Below are 23,574 nucleotides of genomic sequence, written 5' to 3'. Positions count from 1 at the left end.
ACAAGTTTGCAGACATTGATTTTATTACTTAAACAGAGTTCTCAGTGGATAATGTTGAAAATGCCAGTCATTGTCAGGATTATTAACCTTTTTCTTATCTTACTTTGACTGCTAATAGTCTGGCCTTGTTTATTAAGCAGCTGCTATAAACTTTCCTTACTTGCATACTTAAACTTAAACTAGAAAATGCTCAAATGCTCCATCATAATAAACAGACAAGCTACTTTTAGAGTCTACCATAAAATAGATTAGGAAACTGGTGCTTGCTGAGAGCATCTGTGTGTCAAAAAATACACAAAATGCCCAGTATTTTGAAGCCTTATTTTTTTAATGTTAAAACAGTAAGTTGTAACTATTTAAATATATTGTCATAATTTATTAAATTCACTTCCTCAGTTTTATATTTCAGGAATTGTGAAATACAAGTGTTGATGCATGCATATATGGAACTATGACAATAATTCAAGAGCTCCAAAAACCAATTATTTAAACCAAAATATACCATACATTTTTACTAAATGGATTATGTGATGTTAACAATTTAACCATAAGGAAGAAGAATCATCACCTTAAAAAGTTTTAGAGCAAACCATTTAACCTTAGAAATATAAAAACTACAGGAAGAAGTTACATAGAGTGTTTTTAGAGCATTAAAATCTATATCATAATTGATCATTAGAAATTTAAACTTGATAGAGCATTTTATAGCAAAAGGAGTTTGGGTACTAGTGTATACCTAAAATTCAAGATTACTCCATTTAACATGTAAAAAATACTTTATCTTCTTGTTTTCCAAATGGCATTTTAAAATCAATTCCAGTGTCTATGTTAGATAACAGATTAGGCCTAGTATGAAAAATTATAATCCATTTATAACCCAAGAACCTTATTTGATTTAACCAGTGCTGTAAACAACATATTTGATTAAATCTATTTCTCAACTTGTTGAGTTTCAACAAGCACCATGTTTGGTACTTATCACTTTTATTTTTCACATATCCCTGTGGTATCAGTACTTAGAAGAAAGGAAAAGGGAGTTAGGTGTCTATTATGTGCAGAGAGGTGGCATACAGCATGGATAGATAATGAGATATTCTTTTATTTAATGACCAATTAAAAGAAATTCCATTATAGTGTTTTGCATGCTCTACTTTTTATCCTCTGCTTTGTGACATATGGTGCAGTTTTTTCTAAATATCTTAAACCTGAATCTTAAACAAAACCTCTACATTTAACTTTTTTGAAAGTCAATACTTTTAAATCAGGTTGTATCATGTGTTTTATGTGTATTAATTATATCAAACCAGTTCCAAAGCTTAAGAATTTTTAATTCTAGGTGGAGTGTTTTTTAAAGAAAAATGTCTATATCCAATTTTGCTAAGTGGAGAAAAAGGGAAAGAAGTTAATGAATACCTAAGTTAACATATATTGTAAACATTCACCCTTTATCATCATCTATAAAAATTACATAGTTCTATATTTTTTACTTGCTTATATATCAGAAAAATAAATGGGAAATTGTGGTTGCATCTAAGATATTCTTTGGATGTCTGCAAATTAATAAATGTCTTTACATTTTTGTATGTTAGATAAAATAGTAGTCTGCCAAATATCTCTCTTTGAAATTAATGTAAATATAGAAGTCAAGAAATTTCAAGTGTATTTGCCCAAAATATGTAAAACTGTTTATTGCAAATACCAAAACTAATGGTTTCTTTTGTTTAAGTATGTTAGCTTGATGGTTTTCCTTAAAAATTGAATTTCTACTGGTGCCTAGCAACTTAAAGTGAGTCTGTCACATAATTATAATAGTTGAGATATTGCTGAATATTTAAAACTAAAACTCTATAAAGGGTATATTTGGGCAGAACCCTTAAATAAAGAGCTTTGAATTAAAAATATTAATTATATATGCATACATTTAAATGAGTTCGGCCTTAGCTATATCATCCTGCTTGCAGAAAAAAAATGATTTATCTAGTCATGGTTAAAAGGACCTCCATGTAATATCTATATTTATGATGGAATAGCTAAGACTGGGTGATTTTGTCAGTTTCCTTTAGTGACATCAAAATTTTTGTAGTGATACCACTATTTTCAGAGGGGGATTGAATATCTTGATTAATTTATATTTTATAGAATCAGTTTCTGTGTTACTGGTATTTCAGTAGAAAGAGAGTGTAATAACTAATTGAGGGAGTATACAGAGTGCTGTGGTACTTTATTTTAATTCTTATGTAGATTTTCTTTTAGACTTAGTATTTTCAACTTATTATATTCTCTTCTCTCCCCAGCTTACCCCTAAATTAACTTAATTATCTACCTTTATCTAGTATTATAGAAATAAAGTGAAAATCCGTTCTTATATGGCATACTTATTTCCAGCTAGGTGTATAACTTCTCTCCTCTTACAAAATAGAATTAAAATACCTAATCTTTACTTAGGAAAATTGAGGTAAAGAAATGAAAATTTAGATGAGACAGTATAAAATTACCTAATATTATATTTCCCTATCTGTGAGCTACATCTCTCAATCAGTTTAGGAATATGAAACCTATAAAGTTTTGTTTTGAAAATCCAAGTCTTTTTCTAACGTTACTTCTTTGCTTAAGTAACATAAATAAGTTATATTTGTATAATTCTTAAATATATTAGTTGTGTTAGTAAATTATTGCAGAACTAAGGAACAACCCAAAATAGACATGAGAGGCCTGCAACCATTGTGAAATATTCATCCCAATGAAACCCCAGAGAGTCTCTAAAAGTAAGACTCAGCCTGTTCAGGGAACGGACGGTCTTAGCAAAAGACTGAGATTAGAGAGAACCACAGATCACTAGGAATAGGCTTCTAACTCAAGAGTGAAGCCTATTGTAAAGATTTTCCACAAAATGCTGAAGAAACTAGTTTCTCTATATTAATATGAAAAGAAATCCAGATATTTTAGGAAAACCAACTGAATGAAAGACAAGAAGGGCCAAGATGAACAAACAGAACCATTGATCCTGGAGAATGTAAATAATATAGGAAGCAGAAGGGTAAGTTATTCTCAGTATTTCTGGAGATCTTGGTGGGAATTGATCCACTAACCATGATAACAAAAGGCTACTGTGAAAAAGTAGACCAGGAAAATCCTTAGAATTAATAATTATCACTGCTGAAAGTAAATATTCTATATAGGACTAAAGAATACACTGGGCATTGCTGAAGATCTGAGAGGTCTAAGAGCAAAATATAAAACACTTGTTAAAAGACATTGGAAATAGTAAGAAAAATGATTTTAAAAAACCATAAAACCATATCCAGGATATATAGTATTCATCTTACAAATATTAGTAAATAGAAAATATTTTTAAATTAAAGAAAGTGTCCTTTAACTGAAGAAAGACTTGTGTTTATAGATCAAAGGGAAATAGTAAAAAGAAAAAAAAAAAGAGGGGGGAAGGGGTAAGAAACCTCACATGTTGATAAATCACAACTTCAAGGATAAAAAATTTTTTAAATCCTACAAGCTTCCAGAATAAGAAGGAAACATGTTACCTACAAAGGAAGAGATTGACATCAAATTTCTCATCTATAATAATAAAAGTGTAATATGCTAATTAGATTGGACATCCTTCCAGACGAAGCCAGAGCTGCAAGGGAAGCCCGGATCCCGGGAGCCTGCTGGCGACCGGAGGGAAGCCCAGATCCTGGGTGCTGGAGGGAAGCCTGGGTCCCAGGTGCCAGAGGGAAACTGGTGCCAGCATCCAGGGGAAGGAAGGCCTACTCTTGCACGAATTTCGTGCATCGGGCCTCTAGTCTATCCTATATAATAAGAGAGGAATATGCTAATTATCCATTATGCTTTGAGGCGTAACGACCAACCGTGTAACGACCAGATCACGGATCTGCAGGAGAGTGGGGCAGCAAACTACAAGTGGGCAGCGAAAAGCTACAGGAGGGGGCAGGGCAGCAAGCTATGAGGAGGGAGTGGGGACGGGGGGAGCTACAGAGGAGGGCAGCAGAGAGCTACTGGCACACGGATTCATGCGCAGGGCTACTAGTATATATATAAAAGCCTAAGCAACTGAATGACGGGTCAACCAGTTATTATGACACGCACTGACCACCAGGGGTCAGACGCTCAATGCAGGAGGTGCTCCCTGGTGGTCAGTGTGCTCCCCGGGGGGAGCGCCGCTCGGCCAGAAGCCAGGCTCACACTTGGCGAGCGCAGCGGCAGTGGTGGGAGCCTCTCCAGCTTCCGCGGCAGCGCTAAGTATATCTGACTGATGACTTAGGCCCACTCCCCCAAATTTTGTGCACTGGGCCTCTAATATTTAAAATAAAAACTACTAGTGCCCTGGCTGGGTGGTTTGGTTGGCTGGAGTATCATCCCATACACCAAAAAGTTTGCAGGTTCAATTCCTGGCCAGGGCACATACTTTGGTTTCAGGTTCCATCTCCCGTTGGGGCACATATGGGAGGCAACTGACGGATGTTTCTCACATCGATGTTTCCCTTTCTCTCTCTCTCTAAAAATCAATAAACATATCCTTGGGTGAGGATTTTTTTTTTACATGAAATATTTTTAATGCATACATATATAACAAGGATTTGTATACAGAACACATAAATAATTATTAAACATCAACCAATCAAGGGCAAACAATTGATAGACAAATGAACATAAATATAAACAGGTCAATTAAAAGAAAGAGGGTTTATTAAATGACTAAAAAGCAAATGAAAAGACATTTGCTGGAAAGCTGAGATATGCAAAGGAAAATAAAAAAGATATGCAATTGCATAGTCACCTGGTTGGGATGGGGGAAACTTGGATACTTAACAATCTTACCTAATATTAGACAAACATGTAAATTGACCGTACCTCCGCTACGCCCACAGCCAATCAGGAGTGAGTATGTAAATTAACCTGACAGAGATGGTGGGTTAATTTTCATATGCAGGTGCGGAGTGGGAGGAAGCAACAGGAACAGTGCTCTGGCTGGGAGCGAGGACTTGCAGGTTCCCAGGCAGCCGGGAGCGAAGCCAGGGGAAGCAAGGCCTATTCTTGCATGAATATCATGCAACGGGCCTACTAGTGGAGGAAATAGAATAAGCATTGCTAAAGGAGTTACTTAAATGTAATTCTTTCATACAAATGAAAGATTGATGGCTAGGTTTACAGGGATTGGTTAGTTCCAAGTATGCAAATGAGAGTGGTTAAAACTACAAGGAAGTAAGTAAAGTTCTTATTTGTCCATGTAACATTTGTTCCATGGCTCAGCCTTAGCAACAGCTTAGCAACATAATAGCAGCTCTGAGAACTGAGGCACAGATGTGCACAGGCCCCCCTTTCTCAGTAACTTCAAGTCAAAATCTGTTGCAGCTTTCAAATAGACAATACAGTATTATTAATTATAGTCACCATGCTATACATTACCTCTTCAGAGCTTTTTCATCTTAACACTGGAAATTTGTACCCTTTGACCACTACCTATTTTCCCCTTCCTGGACTTTTTTATTTTCTATAAATTGCATTGCTTTATAGTCATGAATGAGATTTTTTTTATATATATTTTATTAATTTTTTACAGAGAGGAAGAGAGAGGGATAGAGAGTTAGAAACATCGATGAGAGAGAAACATCGATCAGCTGCCTCCTGCACACTCCCTACTGGGTATGTGCCCGCAACCAAGGTACATGCCCTTGACTGGAATCGAACCTGGGACCCTTGAGTCTGCAGGCTGACGCTCTATCCACTGAGCCAAACCAGTTAGGGCATGAATGAGATATTTTTAATCTATGTTATTTCATGTACATATGGAATATATAAATCAAGGTATTGTGTATCTAAGATGTGAATATTTCAAGATCAAGCAAAGAATAGACAAATAGCACATTTATATTTGAAATTCAACTATAACCTCAGGTGGGTATGTTTAAAGCATTATGTTACTGCTTTTTCTTTTTTGTTCAAAGCCTTTTATATGTAAACTAACAGTAAACCTCATTTAATACCATACTTTATTTTAGATCCTAGATTTTGTGACAGAGTTGTTTTCTTAATCATGAAATAAACACAGAAGTGAAAGGTATTTATTGAGGGCTTATGAATGATCACAAATTATGGCCTCATTTTCCTGGGTGTTTGTATAGTTCTTCTTGACTATATTCGGTATCTTTTATGTACTCAGAAGTAATATGGTATAATGGTTGTGAGTACCAATTTTGGAATAAAAAAAAATAGAATTTGAAGACCTTGCTCTGCCACTTACTAACTGGTCAGGGAAATTTTTTTTAACATTATTACATAGTCATATTCTGGGCCTATAAGGTAGATACAAAGATGAATAAGACAACTTACAGACTTGCATAAATATGGTGTTCATTTTAAGCTTTTGTCAAGGATAATTTTCTTCCACATAAATTGTAGAAACTTTTTAAATCATTACATAATGGCATTATATTGCAGTTAGCACATGAAATAGAGTTTGTGTAATGTGTCCCCTCTTCACTATCTCCACTCCCATTTTCCTTCTCCTTTCTTTGAGGAATACTAAAAAATAATTTATGCAAGTGGTCATCAATTATGACTAGTGCTTTTATTTATAAAAATATAAATTCCACCAGACATTAACATAAGAAAACTAGTGGCCCGGTGCATGAAATCATGCACATTAAAAGGGAACTAATTAGAGGAAATATTTTAATGTTGCTATTTGCCCTTTCTCTATAATAGAAATGTCAGAGATGAAAGAAAATTAGTAAAATGTATATGAAAATCTCCCTCCTGTCAGAGTCTGGGGCACGCCGTGGGACCCAGAGTCAAGTTTCCGCTTGCACCTTGAAATCGTGTGAGACCCAGACCTGGCCGGCCCCACCCCTGTCAAGCCCCACAGGGCGGGGGGTGCAGCCTCAGATCCCCATCAAGCCCAGCCGGGCGGGGGGCACAGCCTCGGGTCCCCCGTCAAGCCCCGCTGGGAGTGTGGTGGGGTGGGGTTGGGCACAGCCTCAGGTCCCCCAGCCCCAGCGCCGGGGCAGGGGATGCAGCCTCAGGTCCCCTGTCAAGCCCCACTGGGTGGGGGGCTCAGCCTCAGGTCCCACAGCCTGGCACCGGGTGGGGGGTGCAGCCTCCGGTCCCCCGGTGAAGCCTCACGTCCCCTGGCGCCAGGGTGGGGGGCGCAGCCTAAGGTCCCCTGGCCTGGCCTCAGGTCCCCTGGCCCCGACACTGGGGCGGGGAGCGTGGCCTCAGGTTCCCCATCAATCCCTGCCGGGCAGGAGGCGCAGTCTCAGGTGCCCCGGTCCTGGCGCCGGGGCAGGGGGTGCAGCCTCAGGGCCCCCCAGCCCCGGTGCCAGGGCAGGGCGTGTGGCCTCAGGTCTCCCGGCCCCGGCATGAGGGTGTGAGGGCATGATGACCATTTAATTAGCTCTTTATTATATAGGACTAGTGACCCGGTGCACGAAATTCATGCACATTAAAAGGGGATTAATTAGAGGAAATAATTTAATATTGCTATTTGCCCTTTCTCTATAATGGAAGTGTCAGAGATGAAAGAAAATTAGTAAAATGTATATGAAAACCTTCCTCCTGTCAGAGTCTGGGGCTCAACATGGGACCCAGAGTCAAGTCCCCGTCTACCCACATGCACCCAGACCCGGCTACCCCCCCCCCCCATTGGGCTAGATCCAGACCAGGCTAGTCCCACCCTTGTCAAGCCCTGCTGGGCAGGGGGCATAGCCTCAGGTCCCCTGGCCCGGCACCAGGACGGGGGGGGGGCGTGCCCTGAGGTCCCCCAGCCTAGACCGGGGTGGGGGGGGTGCCTTGAGGTCCTCCGTCAAGCCCCGCCAGGTAGGGGACACGGCCTGAGGTCCCCTGTCAAGCCCTGCTGGGTGGGGGGCATGGCCTGAGGTCCCCCGTCAAGTGGGTGCGGCCATCTTTGTGACAGAGTGATGGTCAATTACCATATTCCTTCCTTATTAGATAGGATTATTTCTTAGTTCATTCTATTTCTTCTCTCCCCTCATTACCCTCCCTCCCCCCCTCCATGAAAAGTCCATATTTGTATATATGCTTTTTGTTTACTTGAAAGACTGATATTTTCCACTGCCCTCAGTCTAAAGGACCATCGACTTCCATTGTAACCCTATAATAAGTGACGTGCCTGGAGTTAGCTTGAATATTTATGTCTTTAATCTTCTGGTACAAAGTTAAGCAAATAGGAAAAATTCTGGAATTCAGCTTTGGCCTTTTTAAATTAATGTGTGCTTTATTGAATAAGGCAATATTTGATGTTAAACATTTTATTTAAATATTTTAATTTAATGATAACATTTTTCTAGGCAGTGAGTTAATATTTATCTCATTCATGGTATGTGTCAGGATATGCTAGGCACATTACATTAGTAAGTTCATTTAATCCTCACAATAGCCCTATAAATTAATCCCTCATATCAGGTTACTGACCTATTAAATGACAGAGCAAAGATTTGAACCTAGAGTTAATGGCAGAACCTGTATACATTCAGAGTCAGATGACCCTAATGTCAGCATATAACTGCAGTATGAATTTAGTGTATGTTTATTTGACTTAATGATACCTGTTATGATGTATGCTGAGACTACAGTCTTCGTTGTATTTGAGTGTAGCATCTTCCTTTGGGCAAAAAGGTTCTGAAAATGAAAGAAACTAGCTGGTGGGGGGTGTTTTTTGTGTTTTTTGCTATGGAGCCTACCATTAACTGATTTAAAATCTTTGATGAAATGATACATGCTCATATATAATGTATTCCTGAAAATATTTTGCATCTTACCTGATTTTGTTCAGAAAATTAGGAAAATTATATTTAAAACTATAGTATATGTATTTAAGGGTTTTTGTTTTATTCTGTACAAATGTTTTTACTTTTATTATAGAAACCTAATATATGCAAAAGTAGAAATAGTAGTATTACAAGCCCATATATATTTATTACTCAGTTTTAATAATTATCACTATGTTCAATCTTGTTTTGCCCCTCATACGTCTACATACATTTTTCTATATTATTAAATATCTATGATATTAAATAATTTGAGGCAAACTGAATGTCCCATCAGTAGAAAAACCAGTTTAAATGATTACATATTAACTCAAGGTAATACACAGCCCTTAAAATAGTAATGAAGAAATGTAACTTCAAAAGAAAATTTCTGTGATCTGTTAAATGAAAAGAGAAATATATGAAATGGTATACATGCTGTGATTTGAGATGCTTGTTTATACCCTTAAATTCTACCTGAAATTTTTATATATCCTTTATACCTTAGTTTCAATGCTATGTTTTTGAGAAAAGCCTGCTTTCCTTCTCCAGTTCTCCCAAGCAGACTTTCCCAAGTACATCCTTTAGACCTAGTATCTACGGCCATTTTAGCAATTGGCAGATTATATAACTGTTAAGGGGCAGGACTAGTTTTTTTTTTGTTTGTTTTTTTTTCATCTTTTCACCCCTATCTCCTAGCACTGTGTGCCTGGCAGAGCATAATTAATATTTAGACTCATGCTCAGTGTAGAACTGATATTTTATGGGATATACAAAGGAAAAAAATTATTCCCAATTTCCAGTAAAACTTCATTTGATGAGAAACAGAATATAAATAGAATAGTTATATATAAACATAAGAATTAAATCCTTGAAGACTGCAAGTAGGGAAGTCCTTAAGAACAAATTATAAATAAGATGTTAACAGAAAAAAATAACACCTGCTGTATAAGTACATATTTTTGTATTCATTTAATCAAGGACCGAAACAAATACTCCCAAAATAGTTGTTCCTTTTTTGCAATATAAAGTTTTGGAGTTTGGTATTATGTATTGCAATATTGGTAATTGGGAATGAAGAATTTTTTAACATATGTACGAGCAGTTATAAATCCAAAAATGTTCTTTTTTTATATCATGTGTCAGTATAACTATATCACTCATTGGCATTTAATAATAATATTGTCTTAGAATATTACCACATCATCTTCAAAAACAAGGTTGTGATCTCTCTAGAGCTCCTCTATAGTATTGCCCAGCAACTTTATAGACACTCCAAAATACTTCCGGAATTTGAATTTTCATGTGAAGCGAATATTTGAGAGCTAGATCACTTTAGACTCTAAACTTTCTACCCTAAAGTTTAGAGGAACCTTGCTATATTAAAATAAATTTATAACATATTTGGGATGATTTTTTGTATTCCCTTTCCTTGGTCAGAGGCCTCAATTTTCTTTTTTTTTAGTTAGAAGCCTGAGTTTTGTTTCCAGAGGCCCATGTATGCAAAATACATTTCAGCTAAGAAAAGGTGCCTGCCCCGGCTGATGTGATTCAGTGGTTAGAGCGTCAGCCCGCACAAGGAAGGGTCGAGGGTTTGATTCCCAGTCAAGGTCATGTACCTGGGTTGCAGGTTCAATTCCTGGCCCCAGTCAGGGCGTGTGCTGGAGGCTACCAATTCACCTGTCTGTCTCACATTGATGTTCCTCTCTCTCTCTCTCTCTCTCTCCTCTCTCTCTCTCTCTCTCTCTCTCTCTTTCTCTCTCTCTCTCAGTATTTCCCTTCTTTCTCCCTCCTTCCCTCCTTTCTTTCCTTCCTCTCTTTCCCCTTCCTCCTCCCCCTCTTTCCCTTCCACTTTCTCTAAAAATTAATGGGAAAAATACCCTTGGGTGAGGATTAACAAAAAATATGCTATGAAGTAGGATCTAGCAGTGCTTTGGCTATATCAATGCAAAAGTTTGGATGCAATTAAATTTTCATGCGCTCAATATAAATTTTTACGTACTTAAAAACAGGAGTTGAGCCTGTTATTTCCATTATTTTACTTACATATATGTTATTATCAAGATTACTGTAGATAAGAAAATTAAGAAATAGAGTAGCCTTCTTCAGATATATCTATTTGTTGTTATACTCTTGATTATGTAATTAGGGGATATAGTTCTTTTGATTTTTCTAATTTTTTTAAAACTAGGTAGTCATTTCTTGTATAGTCAAAACTATTCACTTTTACTTAAGTTACTGTCCTCTATGAGAACCACTTGATGTACCTTATGGTTTTATTAATAAAAATTCTGAAACATAAAACAATCCGTGATATTTATATAATTAAACCCTTTAAATCAGTGGTTCTTAATCTTTTTTGCATCAAAGAATATTAAGTTAAATATCCTTTCCAGAAAAACAATAAATATATGTAAAAATTTTATATAACATTAGTAGTCAGTATTTCCCCTGAAATCCAGTCTCCTGCTTTATATTATATATTTCTGATATAAGTATTGTAAATTCAGTATGTCATGTACTTTTAGATGTATCAAGGAATTCTCTTCTGAAGTAGATTCTCTATAAAGCTTTTCCATGACACTGTAGCAGAGATCTTACATGTTTTTATTGCATTATTCACATATAATTATGAAATTTTTTTCTGAATTGTTTGAAATATTTGTTGTATATGCTATGTTTTTCTCTCAGTCTTATTTTTCTGACATTTGTCTTTCAACCAACAATAGATTTTTTTTTCTTATTCTAGATTCTGAAGAGGCTCAGTCTGTAAATCCTTCCAGTGTTGATGAAAATATTGACTCTGAGACAGAGAAAGACTCTATCATCTGTGAAAGTAAACAAATAATTCCCAAAGCACCTCTTTCAACTGCCCTTGATGAGTATGAGTTCAAAGATGATGATGATGAAGAAATAAATAAAATGATTGATGATAGGCATATTCTTAGGAAAGAGCTCAGAAAAGAGAATGAATCTGAAGTAGAAAAGAATAGTTTATTTGCAAAACAGGATAAAGCTTTCTACTCTAAATCATTTAAAAGTAAAAAACAAAAGCCATCTAGGGTTTTGTATTCAAGTTCTGAAAGTTCAGATGAAGAAATTCTTCAGAACAAAAAGGTTTCTACTTCATGCTCTATACCTGAAACATCAAATTCCGACACACAAACCAAAAAGGAATATGGAGTTTCAAATGAGCACAAACAGAAAGGTAAAGTTAAAAGAAAATTAAAGAACCAGAACAAAAATAAAGAGAACCAAGAGCTGAAGCAAGAAAAAGAGGGGAAAGAAAATACCAGAGTAACAAACCTGACAATTACTACAGTAGATTGTTCAGAAAAGACAAGAGAGGAGGGGAATTTTAGGAAATCTTTTAGCCCTAAAGATGATACTTCATTACATTTATTTCATATTTCCAGTGGTAAATCTCCCAAACATTCTTGTGGACTAAGTGAAAAGCAGTCAACACCACTAAAACAAGAACACACCAAAACATGTTTATCACCAGGAAGTTCTGAAATGTCATTACAGCCTGATCTTGTTCGATATGATAATACAGAATCGGAATTCTTGCCAGAAACTTCAAGTGTAAAATCTTGTAAGCATAAGGAAAAAAACAAACATCAGAAAGATTTCCACTTAGAATTTGGTGAAAAGTCAAATGCTAAAATAAAGGATGAAGACCATAGTTCAACATTTGAAAACTCAGATTGTACACTGAAAAAAATGGATAAGGAAGGTAAAACATTAAAAAAGCATAAATTGAAACATAAAGAGAGGGAAAAAGAAAAGCATAAAAAGGAAATTGAAGGTGAAAAGGAAAAATACAAAAATAGGGATGGGGTTAAAGAGCTACAGCGGAGTGTTGAGTTTGATAGAGAATTTTGGAAAGAGAATTTTTTTAAAAGTGATGAAACTGAAGATATATTTTTGAGTATGGAACATGACCCCCTAACAGAAAAAAAATCAAAGTTGGAAAAAAACATAAAAGATGATAAATCAACCAAGGAAAAGCATGTCTCAAAAGAGAGGAACTTTAAAGAAGAACGAGAAAAGATTAAAAAGGAAAGTGAGAAATCATTTAGGGAGGAAAAAATAAAAGATTTAAAAGAAGAAAGAGAGAATATACTTATTGGTAAAGAAACAGAATTTAGTTCTTTAGGTATAAGTGCCAGTGAGGAATCTGTAGGATTACATTTAGTGGAAAAGGAAATAGAAATTGAAAAACAAGAAAAGCACATAAAAGAAAGTAAGGAAAAATCGGACAAACGATTTCAAAGTAAAGAAAAGGACATTGAGAAAGCTGAAAGAAGAAATTCTGAAAAAGAGAAGAAAATAAAACATGAGCATAAGTCAGAGAAAGACAAATTAGAGCTTAGTGAATGTGTTGACAGAATAAAAGAGAGAGACAAACTATATTCACATCATTCAGAGAAATGTCATAAAGAAGGCGAGAAGGTAAAAAATATTACTATTAAGAAACCTGATGACAGAGAGAAAAGTAGAGAAAAGACAGACAGAAGACATGACAAAGACAAACCTGAGAAAGAGAGGCATCTAGCAGAAAGCAAAGAAAAGCACATGATGGAGAAAAAAAGCAAACAGTCAGATAATAGTGACTACACTAAATCAGAAAAAAGCAAAAATAAAGACAGGGAGATAGATAAAAAGGAAAAATCTAGAGATAAAGAAAGTGTAAATATAAGTAACTCGAAACACTTTCAGGAAGAGAAGAGGTCAAATATATCAGACAGCAGTAAAGCACAACAGGAAAAAACTTTATCCATTAAAGAAAAAACAAAAGATGAACCTTTGAAAACTGATGGAAAAGAAAAAGATAAAAAAGATAAAGACATAGACAGATACAAAGAACGAGACAAACATAAGGATAAAATTCAACTGAATAGTTTATTCAGACTAAAATCTGAAGCAGATAAGCCCAAACCTAAGTTATCACCAGCATCAAAAGATACTCGACCTAAGGAAAAGAGGTTGGTGAATGATGATTTAATGCAGACAAGTTTTGAACGAATGCTAAGCCTTAAAGACCTAGAAATAGAGCAGTGGCACAAAAAACATAAGGAAAAAATAAAGCAAAAAGAAAAGGAACGGTTGAGAAATCGTAACTGTTTAGAACTTAAAGTAAAAGATAAAGAAAAAACAAAGCATACACTAGCTGAGTCCAAAAATAAAGCACTTACTAGGTCAAAGAGTTCAGAGTTGACTGATCCTTATACCAAGGAGAAACAATCTAAAGATGCTGTAAGTAACAGATCACAATCTGTTGACACCAAAAATATAATGAATTTAGGGAAGTCATCCTTTGTCTCAGATAATAGCTTAAATAGATCTCCTAGATCAGAGAATGAAAAGCCAGGTCTCAGCTCCAGATCTGTATCCATGATTTCTGTTGCTAGTTCAGAAGATTCCTGTCATACTACAGTAACCACCCCAAGACCTCCAGTTGAGTATGACTCTGACTTTTTGTTAGAGGGTTCAGATTCCCAAATGTCCTTTTCCCAGTCACCTTTTCTGCCAATTGCCAAATCTCCTGCACTTCATGAAAAGGACTTCGATAGCCTGGCTGAACTGCCAGAGCGGATTAAACCACCATATACAAGCAGACTTCCAACATCCCATGTCCGATCATCATCTGTAGAAGATGTTAAACTTGTTATAAGTGAGGGGAGAGCAACTGTAGAAGTTCGAAGATGTAGCATGCCATCTGTCATTTGTGAACATACAAAACAATTCCAAACAACATCAGAAGAAAGCAATCAAGTTGGCTTAGCTGTGCCAAGAGATATTTGCCCTTCTCCCAAATCTGAGGTATCCTCAAATGTGCCTGAAAGAGAACTTTCAAATGTATCGAACATACATTCCAGTTTTGCCACCTCTCCAACTAGATCTATAAACAGCAAATATATTTCAGCTGATATAAACATTATCAAGAGTTCTGCTCCAGTGGGCACTTTAATGGACAGTCCTGTTCATTTAGAGCCATCTAATCAGGTTGGTGTGATCCAAAATAAATCATGGGAGATACATGTAGATAGACTGGAATCATTAAGCACCAGTGACGTCATCGGCCCAAATTCTAGTACATCTGATCAAGATCCTTCTGTTCAGGTTTTTTGTAATTCCGAAAACAAAATATTGAAAGAACAGAATACTGACTTTTTGTGCCTGCACCAGACTGAACTGCCAGCAAACTCTTGTGCTCAGGATGCAGCATCCTTTCTACCTTCACAGCAACCAAGCTCTTTCCAGAGCCAATCACTTTCAGATACTGAATCTATTTCTAAACATATGTCTTCATCATATGTTGCCAATCAAGATCCAGGTATTTTACAACATAAAAATGCAGTTCAGATTATCAGTACTGTTTTAGATACTGATAATGAATCTACAAAAGATATGGAAAAGACTTTTGCCCTAACTGATATTCAAAGGACAGATACCTTTGTTCCATTGTACTCTGAAAACTCTGTTCAAGAAGCAGCACCAAATTTTGAGAAGGCTAATACTTTTCCTGTATTACCATTAGAGAAGGACTTTAATGGAAGTGATTCCTCTTCCCAGCTAAATATACATTATGCATTTAGCAAACATATATATAAGTCTTCCAATAGCCATGAAGTTGAAAATAGCATTTCTGATATTCAGGTTATTTCACACGAAAAAGAAAGCAATCTGGAAAGTTTGGTTTTAACTCATTTGAATGATAAGTGTGATTCTGATTTATGTGAAATGAATGCAGGAATGCCAAAAGGAAACCTAAATGAACAAGATAATCCAAAGCTTTGTCCTGAAAGTGAAAAGTGTTTGCTTTCCATCGAAGAGGAAGAATCACAACAAAGCACTTTATCATGTCTGGAAAGCCATTCACAACAACCAGCTCAACCAGAAATGCATAAATACGGGCAATTAATTAAAGTAGAATTAGAAGAAAATGCGGAAGATGATAAAACTGAAAACCAAATTCCTCAGAGGATGACTAGAAACAGAGCAAATGCAGTGGCAAATCAGAGCAAACAGAGTCTTGCTAGTTGTACACTATTACCAGAAAAAGACAGTGAATCTTCGTCTCCTAGAGGAAGAATAAGATTAACTGAAGAAGATGATCCTCAAATTCACCACCCACGGAAAAGGAAAGTGTCACGTGTACCTCAGCCTGTGCAAGTGAGTCCCTCTTTACTACAAGCAAAAGAGAAAACTCAGCAGTCTCTGGCAGCCATTGTAGATTCTCTGAAACTAGATGAGATTCAGCCATACAGTTCAGAGAGAGCAAATCCATATTTTGAGTATTTGCACATAAGAAAAAAAATTGAAGAAAAGCGCAAATTATTATGTAGTGTTATTCCTCAAGCACCTCAGTATTATGACGAATACGTGACGTTTAATGGATCATATCTCTTGGATGGAAATCCCTTAAGCAAGATTTGCATTCCCACAGTAAGTAAGATTACTTGATATACATTCACAATGCTGTTCAATAGAAAAAAGTCACGTGGAGTTTTAAATTTCCTGGTAGCCTCATTTTAAAAAGTAAAAAGAAACTGGTAAATTAATTTTAATATTTTATTTAACCAGATATATCCATATTTCAAAATGTAATCAATATAGAAAAGTTACCATTGAGACCATCTATATTCTTTTTTTGTTATACTAAGTATTTGAAATCTGATGTGCTGGTGTGTCTACAGTACATCTCAATTTAAACTAGCTACATTTTAGTAAGTGGTCAGTAGCCATATGTGGTTAGTGGCTGCCTTACTGAACAGCACTGAGCTACAGTATTTTGTTTTTCATTACCTGCTTTTCCTTCTGTCCCAAAGAAGGTATATTTTTATTTCTTTAAAAGGTAATTCCTTTATATGTGTTTTTGATCCCATTCAGTCCAGTCTTCTCTGGAACCTTCCACTATTACAATACTTCTCACTAGTATATTTTTAAATTTTCCTTCTACATTGGCCTATATCCCCCCATTTCGAACATATTTGGGTCTCCTTCATTCAATGGAGAAAAAGTTACCCTTTGACTATGCCAGTTTGTCAAGCTCACCATCTCTTTCCTTCATTGCTGCACTCTTGGAGAGTAGTCTGTGCCTCATGTGTCCTCTGTATCACTTCCTATTCATCCATTGACTATTATGCATTGGCAGAGGTCACCAGTGAGCTTGTAACTGCCAGATTCATTGACCTCTTTTTCTTTCTACTTGACCTCAGTTATTGACATTGTGACCATCTTGGTCTAAATCAAATTCTCCCTCTCCCCACTCCCACCCTGGTCTTTTGGTGGCACTCTTTTCTAATTCCCTTGCCTCACTGATGAATCCTTTCTCTCTCTTAATGACTCCTTTACCCACCCTTTAAACATCAGAGTTCTCTAGGAATCAATTATATTTTTCTTATCTATTGCTATGGTTTCAGTAATTTGTCATGTGCCATTTAGTCCCAAAAAATTCTTATCTAGTTATATATCTTTTTTGTTGACCTCCAGAATCAAATATAGGTGCCTCCAGGCATCCTTACCTAAATGACTTTCCCATACCTGTCATGGGAAGCTAACTTGCACATAAGAAGCTAACTGTGGAATTGTGTGCAAGAGATTTATTAGTAAGTGCTATCAGGAACAATACCTGTAAGTGTGTGAGGGAAGCAGAATTGGGCAGAGCACAAAGTTGAACTGAAATGCAGTTGCAAGAGTGACCTCAGCTGAACCCGTAAGAGCTTTACGGGGTGGCCTTTCTGATAAGTAGCCTGCACTCAGAGAAGAAACATAACCTTGGCCAGGCCAACTCACTTCCGTGAAAGGTAATTCTTATATAGGTACTCCAATGAGATCTGTCAGCCAACACTCCAAGATGCTGGCGGATGAGTGTCTCATTGCTGAAGCAGGCGGAAGGGGAGGATTTAACCATGCACCATGGCATTCACTCTGACCTCAGACTTCGAGAAATGATTTCTCTTTCTCAAAAACACATCTTTATCCATTAGTGATGATACCAAAGTAGAAATCTACCAGTCACCAAATTCTAACCATTCTACTTTAGAACTTTCTCCAGAATCTGTACCTTTTTCTACCACTGCCTTGGCTTAGGGCCCTCATCATTATCTGTCATTTAGAACATTACAAAAATTTTTTCACCTTTTTTTTTTTTTTTTTTTTTTTTGAGAAACATTGATGTGAGAAAGAAACATCCATCGATTGGTTGCCTCCTGCATTCTCCCTGACCGGGGATTGAACCCACAATCTGGATATATGCCCTGACTGGGAATCGAACCCACTACCTTCTGGTGTAAGGGACAGCTCTCCAACCAACTGAGCCACACTGGCCAGAACTTTTTACTTCTTTTTTCTCTCCATGTCTTTCTGCTGGAACATTTTCTTTTGTTAAATTTATATTTCTTTAAAAACAATAGAAAGCTATTTTCTTATTTAAAGATCTCAGCTGTGATTAGCTGGCTTCCCATCCTCTACATCTTAAAATCCATATGTAAGTATAGCATAACCATTCATTTCATATTCTGACCCCAATTTACCCATCTGGCTTCATTTTCTTACTGCTACTTCCACTACATCAGCCAAACTGAACTCTTCTATGGAAATCTCTTGTTCATACTTTTGGTAGTTTGGCAGTGCTGTTCTCCCTGCCTGAAATGTTGTTCTCTTCAGGCCCCCTTTTTTAATCCTCTTCCATGCCTTTGTTCTAAGCTGTGATGTCACCCCTGTACGAAATCCAGTCAAGGCAGAATTGCTTGTGTCTTCCTTATTCTTCCCCTATGATATTGTCATTAACTAGTTAAGGTGTCTGCCTCTGTCTCTCAGTGGTAATCTAATTAAGGGCTAGGGCACTATCTCTTGTAGAATAGTTCCAAGTTTATCTTAAGCCATGAATACACTACTGATTTCTATAACCATGTTTCTAGCTGTTTCTAGACAGCTGAATGCCCCACACTATCCTTAAAATCAGTATGTCTAGCCCTGGCTAGTGTTTCTCAGTGGTTAGAGCATCAGCCCACACACCAAAGGGTTATGGGTTCGATTCCCAGTCAAGGGCACATACCTGAGTTGCAGATTGGATCCCTAGCCCTGGTCAGGGGGTGTGCAGAAGGCAACCAATCGATGTGTTTCTCTCACATTGATGTTTCTCTCTCTTTCTCTCCCCACACTCCTTTCTTCCTCTTTCTCTAAAACAAAAATATCAATGGAAAAAATATCCTTGAAATGATTAACAAAAAAATAAATCATATCTAATACCAAACTTACTTGTCTTATCTCAAAAGTGCTCAGTGGAACATATTTTAAGAAAAGCTGGTTTACAGACTAGACTATAACCTTTATTACTTTGCCCCTGCTGATCTCTCTGTCCTCATATCCCATCATTCTTTCCCTCCTGTTATGCTCCAGGGACTCAAGCCTGCTTATAATTGCCTCCAAGCTCTATACGGTTTTTTTCATGCATTTGATTATACCATCCTCTCTTCTGGGAATTATCTTCCTCTTTTCTTTCTCTTTCCCTTTTCCCCGAAACTCATTTCTCTTAACTCTTCCTTTAGGTTAAGGCTTAGGCATTACTCTCTGAAAGAAGCTTTCTCTGACACTCCAGCCTCAAAGGAATAGATACTCTTCCTCTGTGTTGCTTGAAAGAGGCCTGCATGATTGCAAAACTACAACAATAGCACCAAACTCTCCACTTAACTCTTCTTGTTATAAATTTAAAGTTTACAGGACACAGAAATCAAGCAAATGTATCATTGCAATTAGAGGCCAGCTCATTGAAAAATGACCAGCCCCAAAAAGTTATGTCTTGTATTTTCCACATTGATTTGACTAATTGAATCCTGATGATATTTAACATGTTTTTCAGTCTTTCATAATTCCTGTAAACTGTTTACTGATTATAGAGTCTTGATTAGATCCAGTTTTGATTCTTTGGCAAGAGCTTTTCATATATGGTGTTGTATAATTCCTGTTGTACATCATGAAACACACTGTATCTGTTTCTCTTACCTTCAGAAAAATCAAAAGAGTCAACTAAGTTACTATACTGTGCAAAATATACTGAGCTATCTTACTTTGTCCTAATAATGCTGACAAGAATTATAAGCTGGGATGAGAGAGGGGGAAATATAGGTACTCTAAGGCAGCGGTTGCCAACCGGAGGTCCGCGGACCACTGGTGCTCTGTGAGGTCCGAAAGGTTGGCGACCGCTGCTCTAAAGTATCTAGTGGAAGAATATTTAGGGTTTCAAACAGTTGAAATTGAAAAGTAATTGTATAATTGTTACTATATTATTTAATTCAGAGAACATCTGAATTTATATCTTCATTTTAAGTTATCTACTAAAAGGTTTTAATTTTATAAGTGTAGCTCATTATTATAAATAAAACCTAATACTTTTAACTATTACATTTTTTAAATAGATTACGCCACCCCCTTCACTGTCAGATCCACTCAAAGAGCTGTTTCGGCAACAGGAAGTTGTAAGGATGAAACTACGTTTGCAACACAGCATTGAAAGGGTAAGAGATGTTTACATTTACATTTATGCTAAAAAATAACTTTTAACAATATATTACAATGACCTACAGTTTTTTATTAGTGAATTTTTCTTATTTAGATCCATTTTGAGATATGGTTTGTTACCTTGTGCATATCTGATTAGATGGAGAATTTGTAAGCCTGTTTTAGGGTAGCTGCTCCCATGTTACAATTTATGTTCAGTATATTTTCAATTTATAAAAATCTCTGATCATTTTCTCTTTTTAAAAAAATATTTTTACTGATTTTGGAGAGGGAGAGAGAGATAGAAACATCAATGATGAGAATCACTGATTGGCTGCCTCCTGCAAGCCCCACACTGGGGATTGAGCCCACAACCCGGGCATGTGCCCTGATTGGGAATTGAACCATGACCTCCTGGTTCATAGGTTGATACTCAACCACTGAGCCACGCCAGCCAGGCTAATTTTCTTATTGAATTTGCAGAACTGTAACAGTGAATTCTAGTTGGACATTTGGATTTCCACATTTTAGAACTGTTGCTTGGTACCAGTTACTTTAGTGCAAAATACTTAGGCTGTGCTTACTGATCCTTACTTTAGTATTTCAGTTTCTAGTGGTTAGTCTTGGCATGAAATGACAGGGGGAAAAATCTATCTGCTTATTTATAAAAATCATAAAAGGACCTGGTCGGTGTGATTCAATTGGTTGGAGCATCATCCCGTGCACCGGAAGGTCACAGGTTCAATTCCCCGTCAGGGGGAGAGTGCTGGGCTGGGGTTGCGGAGGTGCAGCCAATTGATGTGTCTGTTTCACATCGCTGTTTCTCTCTTTCACTCTCTCACAGCCTCCCTTTCTAAAATCAGAAAACACCTTAATCTTTTGGGATGGCCAAGGACTTCTGCAAATGTAATATAACATAGTTATATACAAACAAAACCTTGTCTACAATTTTTTTGATTCAGACATGATTAATTCCTTAAGGCAGAGCTTAAACTTTTTTGTGCCATGGACCCCTATAACAATCTGGTAAATATAAGACCTTTTCTCAGAATAATGTTTTGGTGGGGTATTTTTTTCAGAATAATGTTTTTAAATTGATAGCATTACAGTGAGAACAAATAAAAGAAGGAAGCACTGATACAGAACTTACAGTGCATGACCCATGTCATTGAGCAATAAGTTAGATCATATAACACATATATCAATAGTTGTTTTAACTGTCTAGCACCTACAGAAGCTATGCTTTTTACAGACAGTTAAGAATTGTCATTTGAACTGTGCAACTTGCAGAACCTTAATAGATAGCAAAAATGACTCATCCTCCTTCATATTGACCATCACACAATTTAGAATTGCATAATACTACAAAGCAATTTAAATGTCTGACCAATATGAAGACAAACAGCTTTATCATTTGTTGGCTGAGTAAACTACTGGCTACAGAATTGCTTGATAGTTGGCCAGCTGTGTTGCACAATTTTCACAGAAAGCTGCTGTCATGTGTCATGAAGTAGCAGGTCTAAAAACTATTAGAATTTCAAAGAAGTGAGTATAAAAATATGGGGGCAATATCTGCAACAACTGTAATATGAATTGAAAATATTTGTGATTTTTATTTTGGGTTTTATTTTTGTTTTTAATTAATCCTCACCCAGGGATATTTTTTTCCTTTGATATTTTTAGAAAGTGGAGGGGAGGGGAAGAGAGAGAGAAAGAGAGAGAGAAACATCAATTGGTTGCCTCTGGTCATACACCCTAACCAGGGATCAAACCTGCAACCCAGGTATGTGCCCTTGACTGGGAATTGGACCCACAACCCTTTGGTATGCAGGCCGATGCTCTAACCACCGCGCAGGGCTAGAATGGCTGTAATCTAAAAAGACAGATAGTGAGTATTGGCAAGGATGTGAAAAAATTGGAACCTTTATACATTGCTGGTGGGAATATAAAATGGTACAACTGCTATTTAATAAGATAGTGTGGTAGTTCCTCAACAAGTTAAACATAGAATTACCATGTGACCTAGCAGTTCTCTTATTTACCCAAGAGAAATAAAAACACACATTGAAATAAAAACTTAAGCATGAAATATTCATAGTAGCATTATTCATGGATAACCCAACTTTGGAAACCACCCAAAAGATAGACAACTGATGAATGGATGCATAAAATGTGGTATATTCATACAATGGAATATTATTCAGCCATAAAAAGGAACAATGTACTAATACATGGTACAACATAGATGAACCTTGAAAACATGTGACATGAAAGAAGCCAGTTACAAAAGATCACATATTATATGATTCCATTTATATAAAGTGTTCAGAATAGATAAAATTCATAAAAACAAAAAATAGAGTTAGTCTCCAGGGAAAGAGGATAAATGGGGAGTAGCTTTGCTGATGGGTATGGGGCTTCTTTTTGAAGTGATGAAAATGGTCTGGAATGAGTGGTGATGATTAAACATCTTGTAAATATACTAAAAGTCACCATTGTACACTGTACAAGATTATTTTTAAAAAGAGAGTGCCAGTTTTAAAAAGAAAGTTTACTTACACCTTTCGAACATTACTTTTCAAATTTCTCAAGCTTACTATGAAGAAAAAACGACTCTGAGATTAAAGTTGTTCAGCATATTTTATTTAAAAGTGTCTTATATTTTATTTAAAAACAAGTAGTTAAAGAATTATTATTTTTTTAAAATTCTTTGTTCAACTAGGAAAAACTCATTGTATCCAATGAACAGGAAGTTCTACGAGTTCATTACAGAGCTGCAAGAACACTGGCAAATCAAACACTGCCATTTAGTGCATGCACTGTTTTACTGGATGCAGAAGTCTACAGTGTGCCACTGGATGCTCAGGTACAGTGCTCGCTGATACAGTTAGAATGTTCTTAATACAACTTGGGGTTTTTTGTAATGTATTTCCATTGAAGAAACTTGAATTCAACAATTAGTAAAGCTCAAATGAGAAAAACAAGTCTTTCAGACCAAAGTATTCCCAAGTCACCTGATCCTCCATTTTCTAAAGTCCTCTAGTACAGCAATCGCCAACCTTTCAGACCTCACAGACCACTGGTTGGCAACCACTGCTCCAAAGGTTTCCTTAAAACAGCAGTCACCAACCTTTCGGACCTTATGGACCACCAGTGGTCCACGGACTACCGCTTGGCAACCACTGCTTAATATAATACCATGTCTAATAATGTTTATAGCATAAAAGTTTATCCCATATAATAAAAGGCTAATATGGAAATTGTCCCCTCGGGAGTTCGACGG

The 23,574-nt window shown here is 36.6% G+C and overlaps 1 protein-coding gene across 8 annotated transcripts in view; it reads left to right on the top strand.

Moving 5' to 3' along the window:
* The window catches only part of ANKRD12 (ankyrin repeat domain 12), a 108,557-nt gene that overhangs the window by 75,088 nt on the left and 9,895 nt on the right, over positions 1–23,574 (top strand). For all 8 annotated transcript variants that reach the window (XM_080685944.1, XM_080685943.1, XM_080685947.1 and 5 more), the window contains 3 exons: positions 11,533–16,235; positions 20,210–20,308; positions 23,014–23,157. In XM_080685944.1, the coding sequence (XP_080542070.1) occupies positions 11,533–16,235; positions 20,210–20,308; positions 23,014–23,157 (4,946 nt within the window). The remainder of the gene's footprint in view (positions 1–11,532; positions 16,236–20,209; positions 20,309–23,013; positions 23,158–23,574) is intronic.

The sequence above is a fragment of the Plecotus auritus genome, assembly GCF_963455305.1.
Source record: "Plecotus auritus genome assembly, chromosome: 8".
Taxonomy (NCBI): domain Eukaryota; kingdom Metazoa; phylum Chordata; class Mammalia; order Chiroptera; family Vespertilionidae; genus Plecotus; species Plecotus auritus.
This window is presented reverse-complemented; position numbering and strand designations above follow the sequence as displayed.